This window comes from Xiphophorus hellerii, chromosome 11 (genome assembly GCF_003331165.1).
Source record: "Xiphophorus hellerii strain 12219 chromosome 11, Xiphophorus_hellerii-4.1, whole genome shotgun sequence".
Classification (NCBI taxonomy): Eukaryota; Metazoa; Chordata; class Actinopteri; order Cyprinodontiformes; family Poeciliidae; genus Xiphophorus; species Xiphophorus hellerii.
In genome coordinates, this window is record NC_045682.1 from 27,115,286 (window position 1) to 27,131,097 (window position 15,812).

The 15,812-nt window shown below is 37.1% G+C and overlaps 1 protein-coding gene across 1 annotated transcript in view; it reads left to right on the top strand.

Annotated features, from left to right (window-relative positions):
* Positions 1 to 3,281: 3,281 nt before the first annotated feature.
* Positions 3,282 to 15,812, top strand: part of stk32a (serine/threonine kinase 32A) — a 58,596-nt gene continuing 46,065 nt past the window's right edge. The window contains exons 1-3 of the mRNA XM_032576954.1: positions 3,282 to 3,778; positions 5,339 to 5,708; positions 11,899 to 11,954. Coding sequence (XP_032432845.1) covers positions 5,657 to 5,708; positions 11,899 to 11,954 — 108 coding nt within the window. The 5' untranslated portion in view covers positions 3,282 to 3,778; positions 5,339 to 5,656. The remainder of the gene's footprint in view (positions 3,779 to 5,338; positions 5,709 to 11,898; positions 11,955 to 15,812) is intronic.

Sequence of the window (15,812 nt, forward strand, 5' to 3'; positions counted from 1 at the left end):
ATTTTATAAAGGAAATTAGTATAAAAATAACTGATGTCATGCACACTGCTTTGCTTTTTGACATAAACAGATAAAGTCATGAAAAGTCTTGTTGGTCTACTGCTGCTGGGGTTTGTTCTGCCTCCTCTCTTATACTGCAGACGGTTCAGTCATACTGAGCCAGGTTTTGCAGCGGTTTAAGGAAGTGGTTCCTTCCCTGGATCACCACATGCTTGAGTCAACATCAAGTCAACAACTTCATGCAGTCAGACCATCTTAAGTGACTTTTACCAATAAGCATTATATAATGAACTTCATTTGATTGTACAATGTATAATAAATATGATTTGATTGTACTGGAATTCAAACAATTTAAGCTAAATTTGGACAGAGTCTTAGTTGGACAATAATTGGATCAGTCTTGTAAAATTGCCTGTGGATTACATTTGTTGTAATTTGGCACTAAAATCAAACTGTTTTGTATCCGTTTTGTATCATCAATATTGTATCATGAATCATAATATATATTATATTTACTACATCAAATGCATCAGTGAAGAATGTTATCTTATGTCTCCAAACATAACACCAGCTATCATCAACAGTCTCAAGACCTAAGTGCAAAGTGGTATTAAGAAATGTGAATGATAGTTTTGAAAATATTTTACATTTGTTTATTGCAATATGCTACATGAATAAAACTCACTGAGCAGAGTTTAGAAAATTCATATCGTTATGCCTGTTGTGCATTGGAGGTGAAGTTAAAAAGAATTTTAGAGGTACATTTTCCAATTTGCAAAATTTGGATTAATCTTTAGTAATAAAATCTCAAAATATTTTTTTCTCTAATTTATTTTAGAGCCATGCAAAACCCCAATTGCTTTCAATATACAGTACAGACCAAAAGTTTGGACACAACTGTGTGTCCAAACTTTTGGTCTGTACTGTATATTCTGGTATAATTGTTAAAACATACTTTGTGTTTATCATGACTGCATTTGCATTATCTAAAATTTAAAAAAACAAAAAACAACACCAGTCCTTTCTAACAATATAGGCTGATATTCTCAAGGCTCTATAAAACCCAGACTGTACTGCTGTTATCTTAGACACTTTGTTCTGACCTTCAATCACTAGGTGGGGCTGATTTTGAAGAAACTTTCCTGTACAGCTTCCTTTTGTAGTTAAAAGTTGTTGCCCAAAATAAAACAACTAAATCTGATAAACCAATAGTTCACTTTGCAGGTCAAAATAATTTCATGTACTTACAAAACAGGACAGCAGTGGGACAGGCTGAGGCCTCCCGCATGGTAAGTATCTGTCTTTTCCATGTGTGCAGGTGTAACATGACACAGTCATCACTCATCCCATCCAAAAGACCAGCACACCTACTGATGCTGCCAAATCCCAATAAGGGATTGGCATGGTTTTGACTGATGCTTGTCACTTTTCATAGCATGCTGAGATGTTCATTGTATGAAGATGGATGATACACACTCTCATGCGCATACACACACAGTGTGCTTTGGCTTGACTGAACAGCAAGAAGGGGAGAAAAATGAGCAGTGTGCACCGTCAGCATAATTCATCCCCCAGTCCCACCACTCAGCCATTCTCCTTCTGACCTTGGCCCACAGAATTAACAGGGGACCGAGGTGAGTACGCAGTCCTTTCAATGGATGGATGTGTTTTACAGTTTGTAGTTAATGGCAGCACAAGTTAATGGATGATGGTGGCTAAACAACTGGCCCAAAACCTGGCAAATTATGATGCGGCAAAGAAAAGTTCTGGCTTCAAAGGTATACAGTAGAAGCATGGCAATGCAAAAATATTCATGTCGTTTGATATTTCAAACATTATGTCAAAACCACAAACTTGCATTTCATTGGGATACTACTGTATATTACTGATGCAGCAGAAGATCAGATGAGACTTAAACTGAACCTATTTGACTCATGTGCAATACTTTATGTGCGACAAAACTAAAGCTACTTTCAAACATCTTTCCACGGATGCTTGTGTATAATAATTTAATGAAAAATGAGGATTTTCAAGTTTTCTCTTCTGTCAGGACGAGACATTCTATTTTTGCTGAGATGCTTCTGTCCCATTTTATTTTATTTTTTCACAAATATGGATCAACAGACCATTTAGCAATGATATTTCCATGATCTATGACCATCTTCTTAGTGGTTTGATAATTATTAATCAAAGTGATGAAAAGGTTTGTCATGGTACCAATTTTATTTTCAAATTCAAGCATCCAGAATGATGAAGCGGCAGGAACATCTGCAATGTTTTGAGATTAAATTATTTTATTTCTGGGTCATTGCACTAATTTTTGCAATCCTTGTAGACGTGTGGGGTGCATGTAAAAGCTGAGAGATTCATGCAGGATTCCCATATGTATCAAACATCAGTGACAGCCTTGCACAAGTTGTAATCAGATTGTATGTTCTTGTGCTGCAAACAGTGGTGGATGATCCTGGAATGATTTTGCTTCCCTACACCACAGAAATGAAAGGCAAATATGGAACAGAACAATGAGCCTAAACCTAATGAGCTACAGAGAAAGGGTTCATCGACACTTATCCATCTGTTACATCAGACAAGTCAAAATCCAGATGTAAATCTTCAGCTTGCGTTATGAACGGAGAAAGAGACATACCCCAAAATACTTAAAGCTGCTCCAAAAGATGGTTCCACAAAGTATTGACTCAGGGATCTGACTTCACCGTTCAAGCTAAAAAAATAACCTGTCTTTATTTCGGAATAAAGACAGAATAGAAATATCCTTTATTGTCCCACAAAGGGGAAATTCAGCTGAAACAACAGCATCAGATGTAGGTTCACACAATAAAAACTCTAGATTCTATATTATATATAGAAAATGATTTTGAAACATAGAATAACTGTATAGAGTTGCATTGGATTGTTGTTTTTCCTGCATAAATAGTTTTACTGCCGAGTTTAAATTTACGGGATTTTACAATAGCAAGATTTTTCATCACATTACAAAAAATTGGACTTTCAGCAGAGTACATGTGCGAGGTGGCAACCCGGTATTTGCTGTAGGGGGCGCTGTTCTAAAGGGATCATCAACATGCGTTGCTCCACATAAACTGGAACAATGTTTTGATTTTAGGGTTCCTGTCTTTATAAACAATATAAATTAGTGATTTACATTCTTAAAACCAGATCGAAATACAACCCAGAACTTATTTATTGATGTAAACAATTTCTCATAAGGTCATGTCACATTTATTTTAGGTGATGAATTGTGGCATTTTCAGAATGACATGTTACATCATCACTAGGTGAAATTTACATAACATTTGTGAAGAAGCACATTGCGGGTCATGTCATGTTGAAGTGTTTGGAGCCCCCACGGGGGAACCTCAGCCCCGTGGCCACAGCGGGATCCAGCGGGGAGCCTAATGAAACGTGCCTCCCTGTGGACGCACGGCTGTGGTGGTGGCCAACCTATTCACTCAGGCTGCGATGTGGAGGTCAGTCGCGCATCAGAGCAACTAGCGGCGCACTCCTCCTACCGAAAAATCCCAGTTTTGCAGCCTTTGTCCTTCAGAGACGCTGGACGGGATTTCGCATTGCACTCCAGCGCCGCATCCAGAGAGTCACGTCCCGCTGCGCGGACCCATTTTTCGGGTGACAGGTGTCCCGGTGCAGCAACGTCCGGAATACAACTACTGCTTTCAGCTGGACTGTTGCTTTACGGTTTCTCTGCAGCAAGCTCGGCTGGGAGCGGTGTCATGCTCAACTAACTGTCAGTATTGAGGAGGTAGGTGCTCCCCACTGCTGCCACGGGGTACTTTCTATTCAGCGCATGTTCTCAGATCAGATAAGGGGCTCCGAGTACAGTGTCCTCTGCGGGGATCTCAGCACTGCGGCGTCCCGCACTAGTTTTTGAATATTTCATTTAACTCAGAGAGGATGCGGTGGTGACGCATTCTGGATGTGTCAGCTAATAAAGGGTGAATGTAAACAGGCTACATTATTATAAACTCATTCCATTTAATCCAGTTTTCTTTATTCAACTTTGTCCCATTGAGATCCCACATCGTGTTTGCAAGACAGACCCGACCAGGCAGCTGCAGCACAGGTCTAATAATCAAAAATCCCACAGAAGTGAATTATAACAATATGCAACCTGTTCGATATGTCAGTTACTGAGAACCGAAGTTAAAACCTTCATTTTTAAACATTAACATTACCATAAAAAAATGTATGATTGTTTTTCTTGACTTACCAGTCTAATTTAGTGAACAATAGAAAATGATGAGTGTTGATAACAATTGTGGTGGTTATAACTAATCCGAGTAAGTAATCCACCTCGGTGCCCCATCGTACAGGCTACAATATCCAACCTGGAAAAACTGTAAGCCTTTTCATTCAACGTTTATCTCGGAAAACAACAAGGAAAGGTTTGATATTTCCAATTTACATTAAATAAAAGCCAGATCTATTTCTGTCATAAAATCTAAAGAACTTAATATTTGCTCAAGATAGATAAAAATACTAATGTTACATGGCAAGTTATGACTTGGTTAAATATCAGATATTTAAAAGTAAACATTACTTCTCTTGACCATACAATTATAAAACCTGTAAAATAAAATCAAATTTTAAATTCTCAATTCTTAGCTGTTTTTGTACAAATAAAATGATATTGGACCAAGATCTGAACCTTGTGGAACCCCTGATGAACTTTCAATAAGTCTTCATCAAAACTACCTACCATGTAATGTCAATGTTCATTCACTCTTTTTTTGATAATGTTACTAAATAGGCTGTTACTTATCTTAAAGTGAAGCAACAGAAAACTTTTTCAGGGAAAATGTCCAAAAGAGTTTATGGATAAGATGCACTGAATTATCTAAGCTGAAGCATTAAAAGATCTGCACTAGGTGCCAGTGGTCTGTCTGGCCAGGAAGCCAAAATCTCATCATAACTCCTACAGTTTTGTGAGGGCAGCCTGAATTATTTCCGTTCACAGTGCACTAAGTTGTAAATCAAAAGCCTCCAATTGTATGCTGTTAATGGGAAAGCTGGTTCTGCCATTATTCACACATGCTCTGCAGACAGTGCTCCTCTGGGATGGGCTTTTGATTAAAATATGGAAGTTAAATAATTGATAGATGGCAGACAAAGGAAAGATGAAGAGTAAAGAGAGCGAAACAGAAAGCCCTGTTTCCTGTATAAGTCTGAGCTTGTTTAAAACATTGATGTCTTAGTGTTTATAGAAAATCAGTATTGTACCATTTCCTTATTGTTCCTTCTTTGTGTCCCACCTCCCTCCAATCAGCTGTTGGTTTCATGTTTTCCCTGTATCCTCTCACAGGTTAGACTCTCAGTCGAAGGAGGTTCATAGCCACAGTCACATCACCCACCCTCCTCCCCTCTGCTGGAAAGAGTTGTCCGTCTGCACCATTGAAGACAGACAGCAAACGTAGGGGGTTCTCCCTGTGAGAGAGTGTGTGTGTGTTGGTGGCCGTGCGGTGATGTGTGGCCTAAGAGAAGCACTTTAAGTCAGCAAAACGGGATCCAGCCCATGAGTCTCTCAGAGCGCTGAGCCGTTGACCAGGCTATGAAGGAGAGCTGCTCCAAACTAGGCTGAGTTGAACAAAAGCAGGACGATCTGTGCGAGGAGCAGTCAGCCATGGGACTCGGACAGTCCAGCAAGACCCCGGTCACTGATGACACGGATGAGGGTGAGTGTAAAAATCCAGATGGTCCTTTTCAGTCTATTTTTCTTTCTGTTTACTGCCCACAAATGAACTGACACAGGTTGTGCATGCAGCATTCAGCATCTTTTCTGCTGCCTCATCAAAGTGTTACTGCTACCTGACAAAATTAAGAACACTTAACAGTCAACGTCTGTTTAGCTCAAAGAACAGCATATTGGTACTAGTGCCTTTTGTGCAATTGCATTATTTGATAAGTTTGTAAAAAATACTATTTTAATTTAGCACAGTTTAATTGCTTTTATTTTCAACAGAAATGAAACAATTATCTCTATCACAAAAAACATGTTACATTTTAAATAGTAAAGTTGTAATATGGTTATCTATACCATATATCCAAAAATATAAAAATATAGAATTAACACCTGCTGTTATTTATAGATTTAAATAAAGTGTGTTTTTTTTTTTGCATTATTTAATCTCTTTTGGTCAGTCTGCTTAGAGGACCACTAAGTACAGTTGAGGAGAGGTTTGTGCTTGGATACAGACTGTAGTCGGCTATTTAACAGATTTATTGCTTTATTTCAACAACTTTATTTTAATGCAATTCAATGCAGAAAATTTATATAAATACATTTTTAGTATTTATTGATTGATGATATGGATTGATTTAAAGTCACTTGCACATGACTTTAAATCAAATTTAATCCCAGTCACCCCAGTGACATTTGACCTACCATTCAAAATCCAGTTTATTTCTACTGTTAGAAAGTTTTCTATCTAAGAAAACCCAGCAAATTATGTAGATTCAGAATACTTATATACATCAATCAATCCATCAGTCATCAATAATCAATAATCAATCAATCATCTGTGACTTATCTAGGATTGGGGCACTGGGACTAAGCAGAGTGACTCAGACTTTCCTTTCTGAAACACTCAGGCCGGCTGCTCTGGGGGAATCCCAAGGTGTTTTTATAGCACCAGTTTAAAATCCCTTTAAACTGTAATAAAGGGAAAGAATCTCACGTTTTTGTGGTATAGTTTTTAAAATCTTGGAAAATAGCTGCCTGTGTGCATACAGACTTCCTCTTCTTCATAATTTCTGTTATTTACTAGCTGAATCTTTCCATGTTTCTGCGTTTTTCTAGACTGCTGGCAGCCTCGTATCAAAAGGACTTTTCAGTGGCAGAGCTGCTGGTTTGAATACATTTTTCTATTGTGTGTCCGGCGTAGATAATACATAGAGATTTTATTGATCTAAATCAAAGTCTGCAACCCCAGTAATTCAAACTAGTCTGTTACATTTTTAGTGGATTGGTCAATGACTTTGAGTTTCACAGTTTTGGTATTTTGATGTGAAAAGCAACAGTCAGTTTATTTGTTTATTGATATCAAGTTGCAATTAACTGCACAGTCTAGGTAGATATTTATTGGGAAATAAATGGGAAAAGGAAACTTATCAGAGAAGAAGTTGTTATTTGTGGCTAACCTGAAATTTTGGAAATGTCAGCATTTAATCTAAACATACAAAAGTTATTTTCTTTACTGAAGGCAGAAGAGTGACAACCCCAAAAACACAACCTTTGAATAATAATGAAAAATATCCACGAATAACAAAGTAATTTCCTTGGCGATGAAAGCTGCATCAGAGACAGGAGAGGGCTTTCCTTTTGAAGTCGTAGAAACCTAATGATTATACTCTACTTTGCTGTTTTTGCTCAACATTGATGTGTGTATTTCCTCATTGCTTTACAGCTTATGACTCAGTGGAATTTATATGTAGTAGGAATGGAGTATCATTCTTACAGTATCATACGTTTCACTGCATAATCTGTTTAAATTTATTCAAAATATTTCCTTATTTAAGCTATGATAACACTATTTTTAATGTTCGATAGTATTTTCTAAATGAATTTTATCACACCAGACCTGTTTTATTTATCTTACTTGTTTTATATTGTGTGCTGCTTTTTAATGGGTTTAATAATAATCATCACACCAGGGATCAGGATCTGCATAGGTTTATTCCTACAACATGGCAGCACGGGGCACACTTCATTAGCAGGCAGTGACAGAGGCTCTCTCACATTTCCCAGCACAGTGGTCAGGCAGCTTACAACAAATGACAATGAAGGTAAAACTAAAATTGTGCACAAATTAACACTATTGAAGTAGATTCATAATTATTACAAAAACAGTATGAAATAATGCGCTGCACTATTCTACACTACATTAAACTGGAGAAAATGTCTGGTCAATCCAGCATAATTTGTGGAATCTCATTGAAAAGAGATTCCAAAAAAAAATAAAAAATACATGATGCAAACTTTTAGTAGTTTTGAAACTATAACTTTAATAAAGTGAAATACCCCAGTTCTTGTAGCTGCCTGGTTTAGTTGTGGAACAAACTAGCTAAACTGGGATACTTTTACAGACATAATATTTATTGCTAGTTCCATAATTGATTGATAATTGTTTGATGTAAAGCAGTTTGAACTGTCTTTTTGGTGAAATGTGCTACACAAATGAACTTGACTTGATTTAACTAACTTTCAGAAATGCCTGGAAGCCTTGAATCCTCAGCAAAATCATAGCTAACGCTTGAGTCAAGTATCCAGTTTTATAGTCGTTTTTAAAATTGACTGGGAACAAACTTCCTTTCATCTCTTCATATGTCAATTTCCAATTCTAATATTTTGATAAGTGTCAGTACTCTGCATGTTAAGTATACATATTAACACTCATCATGCAATCACTGCTTTGAGTAGCAATAAAAATGCAAATCGGCTTTTCACTGTCACTCCAAGGTGATTTTGGTAACAGTTTCTTGTTGGTTGTTCTGTGAAGCAGTGAATCCATTTGCTGTGGCAAAATGTACATAGTACAAACACACAGCACAGAAATGCATAAAGCATTTTAATAAAGTCAACAAAGAAAAAATGACTAGCAATAAATTTTACTCTGTTTTAGTTATGGATACTCATGACACTTTTTTTTATTAACAAAGCAGTTAATTTCTAAAAGAAACATCAGAATTTTTGTGTCTGAGACACAATACAGCTGGGACAAATTGTATATCACATCAACAGGATAAAAATGTGAATTAAATGACTTTTCAGAGGTGTTTGTATGAAGGTAGACTCTGTCAAGGCTTGTTTATCTCCCCAGAGTTTAATGTTTCCACATCATACGTCACCAGATGTGTGTGTTTCCTTCCTCCCCACACTGTGCAGCCATGTGAGGTCTTACTGAATTGATTGGCCACATTTAGTCCACTAGAATTTATTCATGGCTGGACACAGACCTTATATTTCAGTGACCAAAGACAACCAATGTTCTGACACAAAGATGGACACTCAGACAATTTTCTGAAGTAATAAGACAAGATTGAGAGACAGACTTAAAATGACTTTTACTCTACCATTTAAGACATTGTTTAGATTCGCCTAACTAAATAAAAAATAACATTTAAGCCAAAACCTGTGAAAGGGCCTATCCATAGATTTGAATTGTTCTGTTGCAGCTCCGATTTAAAGATTTCTATTGATGTTGTGAGCTAGACCAAAATATAATCATGACCGGATTTGGACTATGACTTTCAGCTAATCAATAGATGAGATTTTAGGTTTGAAGCTATAACTTACTTAGCCATGACTCAATACTAAGTTTATTCTTAGCTAACAATAGATTGTTTTAGAACAATTTATGCTGTCTTAAAATGTTCATAAGGTATATCAGGTATGGTCAATCAGGTCACAGTTGATGGGCAGATGGATGGAGAGGGGCAATCCTGGAAGGAAATTTATTCCAACATTGAACATTTCTGTTCAGAGATGCTTCCTCTAAGACTTTGTGGTTTTATTGTGACTAAATGTGAAAGAGTAGAAAGATATATGATGTGTTTTAAGGTATTAGATGTGCTGATTAAACCACCGCTAGACTCCTGCTCAATCTGTTCGATCACATTAGAAACCCTCTGTCACATCAGATCAGGTTAGTCAAGTGAGTGAGAAAGAAGAAAACTGACATTAATGTTTACCTGGAGGCCAAATCCAATATTTCCACAGTTAATGTGTTCTTCAAGAGGATTCAGAGAGGATTTCATTTCGTTCAGACTTGGGCCACCACTGAAATAGAAGGCACATGTTATGGTCGTGCATATAAAGCATAAAGGTGGAAGTGGCATGATTTGGGGGTGCTTTACTGCTGAAGGACCTGGTCAGCTCATCATCATATGAACTCTATCAGAAGGTGTTTATAAAAATGTAAGACCATTTGTAAAAAAAATTTTAAAAAAACCTAAAGCAAAACTGGAGCCTTGGATATAAAAATATTCAACAGGAACTGTTTTTTTGTAAATTAAGTGCAAGCAAAACATCTTTTTCTAGTTATGAGAAAAAAGATTACAGATTGATATGAGAATGATTCCTGATAAAGATTCAATATTTAATGAATATCCTAAATTCTACATAATTGTAGTTAACAAAATTTATCTCTGAAATTATGCTGTGTAACAAACAAAACAACCTTGTAAAAAAATAATTAAAAAGGAGATAAATTCTGATTGTTCTGAGAATTTCAATCTTCTTTTATGCCATTTATTTAGTTGAAGGAGCTAAAGATCTCCAGATTAGTCAGAGACCTCTGATATTCTGGCATGAACCGAAATAATCTTCAGCACAATCGATGTCCACTAAGACTGCTGCATGGTTTCCCTTAAGAGCCATTTCAAAGATTTGAGGGGACATTTCCAGCGCTTTCCTTTTAGCAGCTTTTGGTTCATTTTGTTATCAAGTCACTGTGTAACAAACACACACATGGGAACACAGCCAGAGCATTTCCCTCTGTCTCACTCCTCTCTATCAGCCACTTTATCGGCTATTGGAAGTGGATGGGGGCTGTTTGTTTCTTGCTGTCATGACAACAAGGACAGACGGTTTTCCCCCTCTGCTGCTGTCCCAGAGGATGGAACAGCTGCTGCCCGTTATTTGCTCTCATCGGATGACACACTCAAATGATGCTGCACATACATTCACAATTACCAAAAACACACTCATGCACAGGACATTTAAAACACCACACTGCGCATACACAGGGACACACACTCTTACATTTAGCCTGCAGCCACTAGATCAATTGGATGTGACAGCTGATGTTATGCTCCGTTAGTCACGTATCAGTGGCACTTCCCCGTTTCACACTATCTGTGCCGGGGTGTTTACGAAACCTGTCCAGATATAGTCCACATGGGACCAGCTATATAACACACACATATCACAAACATGCAGATTTAGAGTTGCCACTGACTAAAGTCAACACAGACCCATAGAGGCTTCTGGTAATTACAGCCATTTCACTGCTTAGCTACTGGGAGATCCTGTCCTGATGATTTCAGAGACACAGCTGCGTTCGTGGATTAGATGTGAGATAACGTGATTACAGGAAGACACACAAGGAAGCAAAGGAAAAGACGGGGAGGAGGTTTATATTTTACTTACAGTGGCTTGATGTGCTGAAGTAAATGATGGACACTCGAGTAACAGCATGAAATAATCAACATCTGCACAATAGTGTAATTGGCACTTTGACAGCCTTTCTCTCGTTTAAATCAGCTGAGGAAATCATGAGACCCTGGAACTCATCTGGGAGTCATTTTAAATTTAAGTGACACCTGCTAATCAGTTTAGACTGAACTAATCATATTAGCTGGGCCTGATCCTCACACTCTCTGATGTACAGCAGATTTGACTATGAAGTCACTGCATAGCCTCATTCTGGCTATGTTTATGTCTGTCTGTCCATCCGTCCATCCACCTGGTCATAATCTTTAATCCTTTCTACTGAAATTATTTCCTTTCTGTCTAGTTTTTGTATACTTGTTCCATATTCAAACCACTTAAAACTATGTATCAACCTTAGATTTACTTCACATTTTTATGTTTCTTCTTATCAAGTAAAATAAAATGTACTGAGAAAACTGAAAATGTGAGTCTGGAAACTTTGACTTGAAAAATGTGTAGGAACCCTGACCATGTAGAACTGAACTGGGTTTAATGACAGTAGATTTCAGATGATCTGCTAGGACTATGCAGAAATTTACCATTAATCAGAACCATCAGTTACAATTTCTAAATGTATTTTTCAGTCTTAAACAATGTATAATAATTTTATTCCTTTCTTTCTTTCTTTCTTTCTTTCTTTTTTTTTACTGCAGTCAATTTTGACCATTTCCAAATCTTGAGGGCTATCGGAAAAGGGAGTTTTGGAAAGGTAAGTTAAAGTTATTTACCTTTTCTCCACCTTAGCCCTCCTGTTAGGTTTATTTCTGAGGTACAGCAATAATGTTTGTGGGTCAATTTGACCCGTGGAGTGTTTAAATCATAGAGTAGAGTCAGAAACCAAAATATTCCTCCAAAACATTTTGATATCTGATTATTAATTCCAATACTAACCATTTCAATCAATATTTGTGCAATGATGTTTTTTTATTTCTCACAAATAAAGGATCGGTGACGACAATTTACTCATTTACTCATTTGGACATAAAAAATGGAATTTACATTTTTTATGTCCACTGAAAAAATCCTAGACACAAAAAAACAATAATTTCCTTGAAATTGATCTTTTGTAAAAATAAAAAATAAAAAAATATTACATTTTGATTTATTTTTCAAGGAGTGATTTTTATAATTGAACTTGAGACACATATACTGTTCCGGGTCAAATTGACCCGCTGATTAAAATCAAGATAAATGAGTCATGCAGAGAGTATTTATGTTTTCCTCCACATCTGCTGAGTGTCACTCAGTGTGGGTGGAGTTTGCCCACAGGAACAGAAAAGGTTCCTGTCAAAAGTTGTATGAACACCTGCTTTCTCGCAGTTTCCTAGTGAAGTAAAGAGAATGGTGAGAAAGTGGGCTTTGTGCGTGCATGTGTGCATGTACAGTACAGACCAAAAGTTTGGACACACCTTCTAATTCAATGGGTTTTCTTTATTTTCATGACTGTTTATAAGGCAAGAAATCCCACTTATTAACCTGACAGGGCACACCTATGAAGTGAAAACCATTTCAGGTGACTACCTCTTGAAGCTCATCAAGAAAATGCAGACTGTGTGCAAAGCAGCAATCACAGCAAAAGGTTGCTACTTTGAAGAAACTAGAATATAAGGGGTATTTTCAGTTGTTTTGCATTTTTTTGTTTAGTGCATATTTCCACATGTGTTATTCATAGTTTTGATGCCTTCAGTGTGAATCTACAAAGTCATGAAAATAAAGGAAACTCATTGAATTAAAAGGTGTGTCCAAACTTTTGGTCTGTACTGTATGTGTGTGGTGGGGTGTGTGTGTGTGTGTGTGTGTGTGTAGTGAAATATGGTTCATAGCTGCAAGGAAACATATAGAATTGGACTTTTTAAAATCTTTTTTACCCTTCAACTTGACTGCCGGGTCAAATTGACCGGAACAGTATCTATGTAAAAAGTAGATGCAGGGGAGGCTGCAAATGTGTAAAATGAATAAATGTCCAATTTATATGTAGAGTGCACCTATTAAGACAAATAGAAAAAGTTTCATGCAAAAAAAATACTTCCAAGTATTTTTTTAAAAATGTAAAGTTTAAAACTTGTCAATCTGACCCGCAACATAACAGGAGGGTTTTAATGAAATTAAAACACTAGCTTCATGTAAAACACACAATGTGCCTGCAGGCATGTTTTGTTTTCATTCTATGGTATCACAAATTGCTGCTGGTGCCTTGTTGGTAGATAACACTGGCACCATTTTTCTACTGCAACAGTCATTTGTTCTGATCTCACACAGGCTGGTAAACCTTTACAACGGTACACTTTGCTTTCCATCATTCTGTTTGTCTAGTTGGGTGCAACACAGTAATATTTTAGCACTTTTCTCATCTGATTTTCATTTCCTTCTCAAATAATCTGATATGTAGATTGCGATTTCTATGCAAACTGTTCATTAAGTGGTTATCCGAATCCATTCATGGATAAAACTTTTAATAGCAATCAGGCATTGTGATGGCTAAGATGATGAGGATAACAAAAACTGCATCTGTGTGTAGAGCTGTAAATCCACAGAGTGTATTGTGTATGTATTTGGTTCCCAGTTAGCAATGATAAATGTTATAAAACTGTCACGTAATCTCAATGTCAATTTTATTTATAAAGCACTTTAAAAACAGCTATTAACTGTAAAAGCCCCCAGTAAAAATACATACTAGTAAAACACAATAAATTAAACAAACAGGGCAGCTAGATTAGAAACGTTGGGCCTTCTGTAAATGCCAAAGAATAAAAATGAGTTTTGAGGAGTGAGTTGAAGTTTTCCAGGCTATCAGTGGATCTGACGGGTAAGTTGTTCCACAAATTAGGAGCAGTGACAGCAAATGCCCCGTCTCCTCTGCTTCTGCTTCTGGGAACACTTTAGAGTGGTTTATTATTGGATCGAAGTGTTCTGGAAGTGAAATGGTTGTGAAGAAGGTCCTGGATGTAGGCAGGAACTAAAAACTAATAAGAAAATTTTAAAATCAATCCGATAAGAAACTGGCAGCCAATCCCGAGAATCCAATACTGGGCTTATATGCTGTCGTTTCTGGGTTCCAGTTAAGACACAGTAATAAATCCAGTTATCCAGTATCCAGTTACAACATTATGATATACTGTACACTCCAGTTAAGTTTAACTTGTAATTTGTTTGAAAAGAACCAGGGACACAAGAGAAACAAATCTAAGTTTACAGCAGCTGGACTACAACATTTGAAACCACATAGTTCAAAGTGAGTCCCCTTCCTATCCAGTATGTTGTTTTAAGTACATACTGTATACAAACACACACACTCACACACCCCCACCACACATCCACATAACGTCAGTGCAAAGTCCAACAACAGATAAGCAGTCTAATAACAGAAAAGACAATCTGTTGGATGTGAAGAGTGAAGTGATCAGGCCTGGGGTGATTAATTGTGCCAGCTGGTGCAGAGATCACTCGCTTAGATAGCAGCAATCATTGGTTTATTGATGCTCCCAGCATGAACAAGAACAACTGCAAATAAATTGGTGATAATACAGCATTGAAAAATGCAATTATTCTTATCAAAGTCTAAAATGTGTTTCTATCATTTGACATGTAACCAGAAACCAAGATTCCACCGGGTTTTACGTGTTTTTGGTTTAAATCTGAAATATCAGAGATACTGCATTTCTCAATTTTTAGTACTTGCCATGCACCAAGTTTTTTCCAAGTTTAAAACTCAAACTTGTAGATAATGTGAAGTGTCTTAACCTTCCTCTGGTGTTAGCTTTCTGCTGCCATCTATAGTGTTAGCGGGTCATTTTGGACCCGTGTATTAAATCAGCCATAAAATACCCTAAAAACAATCATTTATCATCCAATGTTTTTCTTAACTCTTGTTTAGCTGGTTGGGCTCCCTCATCCATGAAAAGATTGGTTTTAATATTTTTTTGTGGCCCCCTGGGCCTTTGTTTTAACAGCATACCCCTCGTTTTCAATGTCTAAAAAGTGGTCAAATGAACCTTAAGAGAAGAAGGCAACAAAATAATCAGTTCTTCTGTTACCTGAGTGTAACTGAGAGATATTAAAACACATTTCTTAAATGTTCAACAAAAAAAAAGATTTTAATTTTAATATTATCAAATATAGTAACATCTATGGTGTTTCGGGTCATTTTGGACCCGTATATATTTACTTCAAGAAAAGGGCAAAACCTCTGGCCCTGGGTTGAACATCAGTGGAAGGAGTTGCACCCATCTCTCCCAAACATCCCTGATGGGAGCAAGCTTGTCAGATTTTGCTCTGGTGTCTCGATTGTCAAATCTGAGGACTCTTGAGATCATCTGAAAGGTCCGAAGAGTCATTGTTGCCCGGAAAATATTTCTGCCCGTTGATGCATCCCAGAAACTCTCAGTTGCCTCATTGCTGGATCTGTAAACTCCAGCAAGGAGGTGAACACCAATGTAGGCATCCAGGTACGTCTCACCAATGTCTTTCCACGTGTTGCCATGGACTTTTTTCCCCTCAAGGTTTGTCATAGCAACTAGGACTTTTTTTAGTGACAATGGCAAAAAAAGATCAAAGCACGTCTTGATGT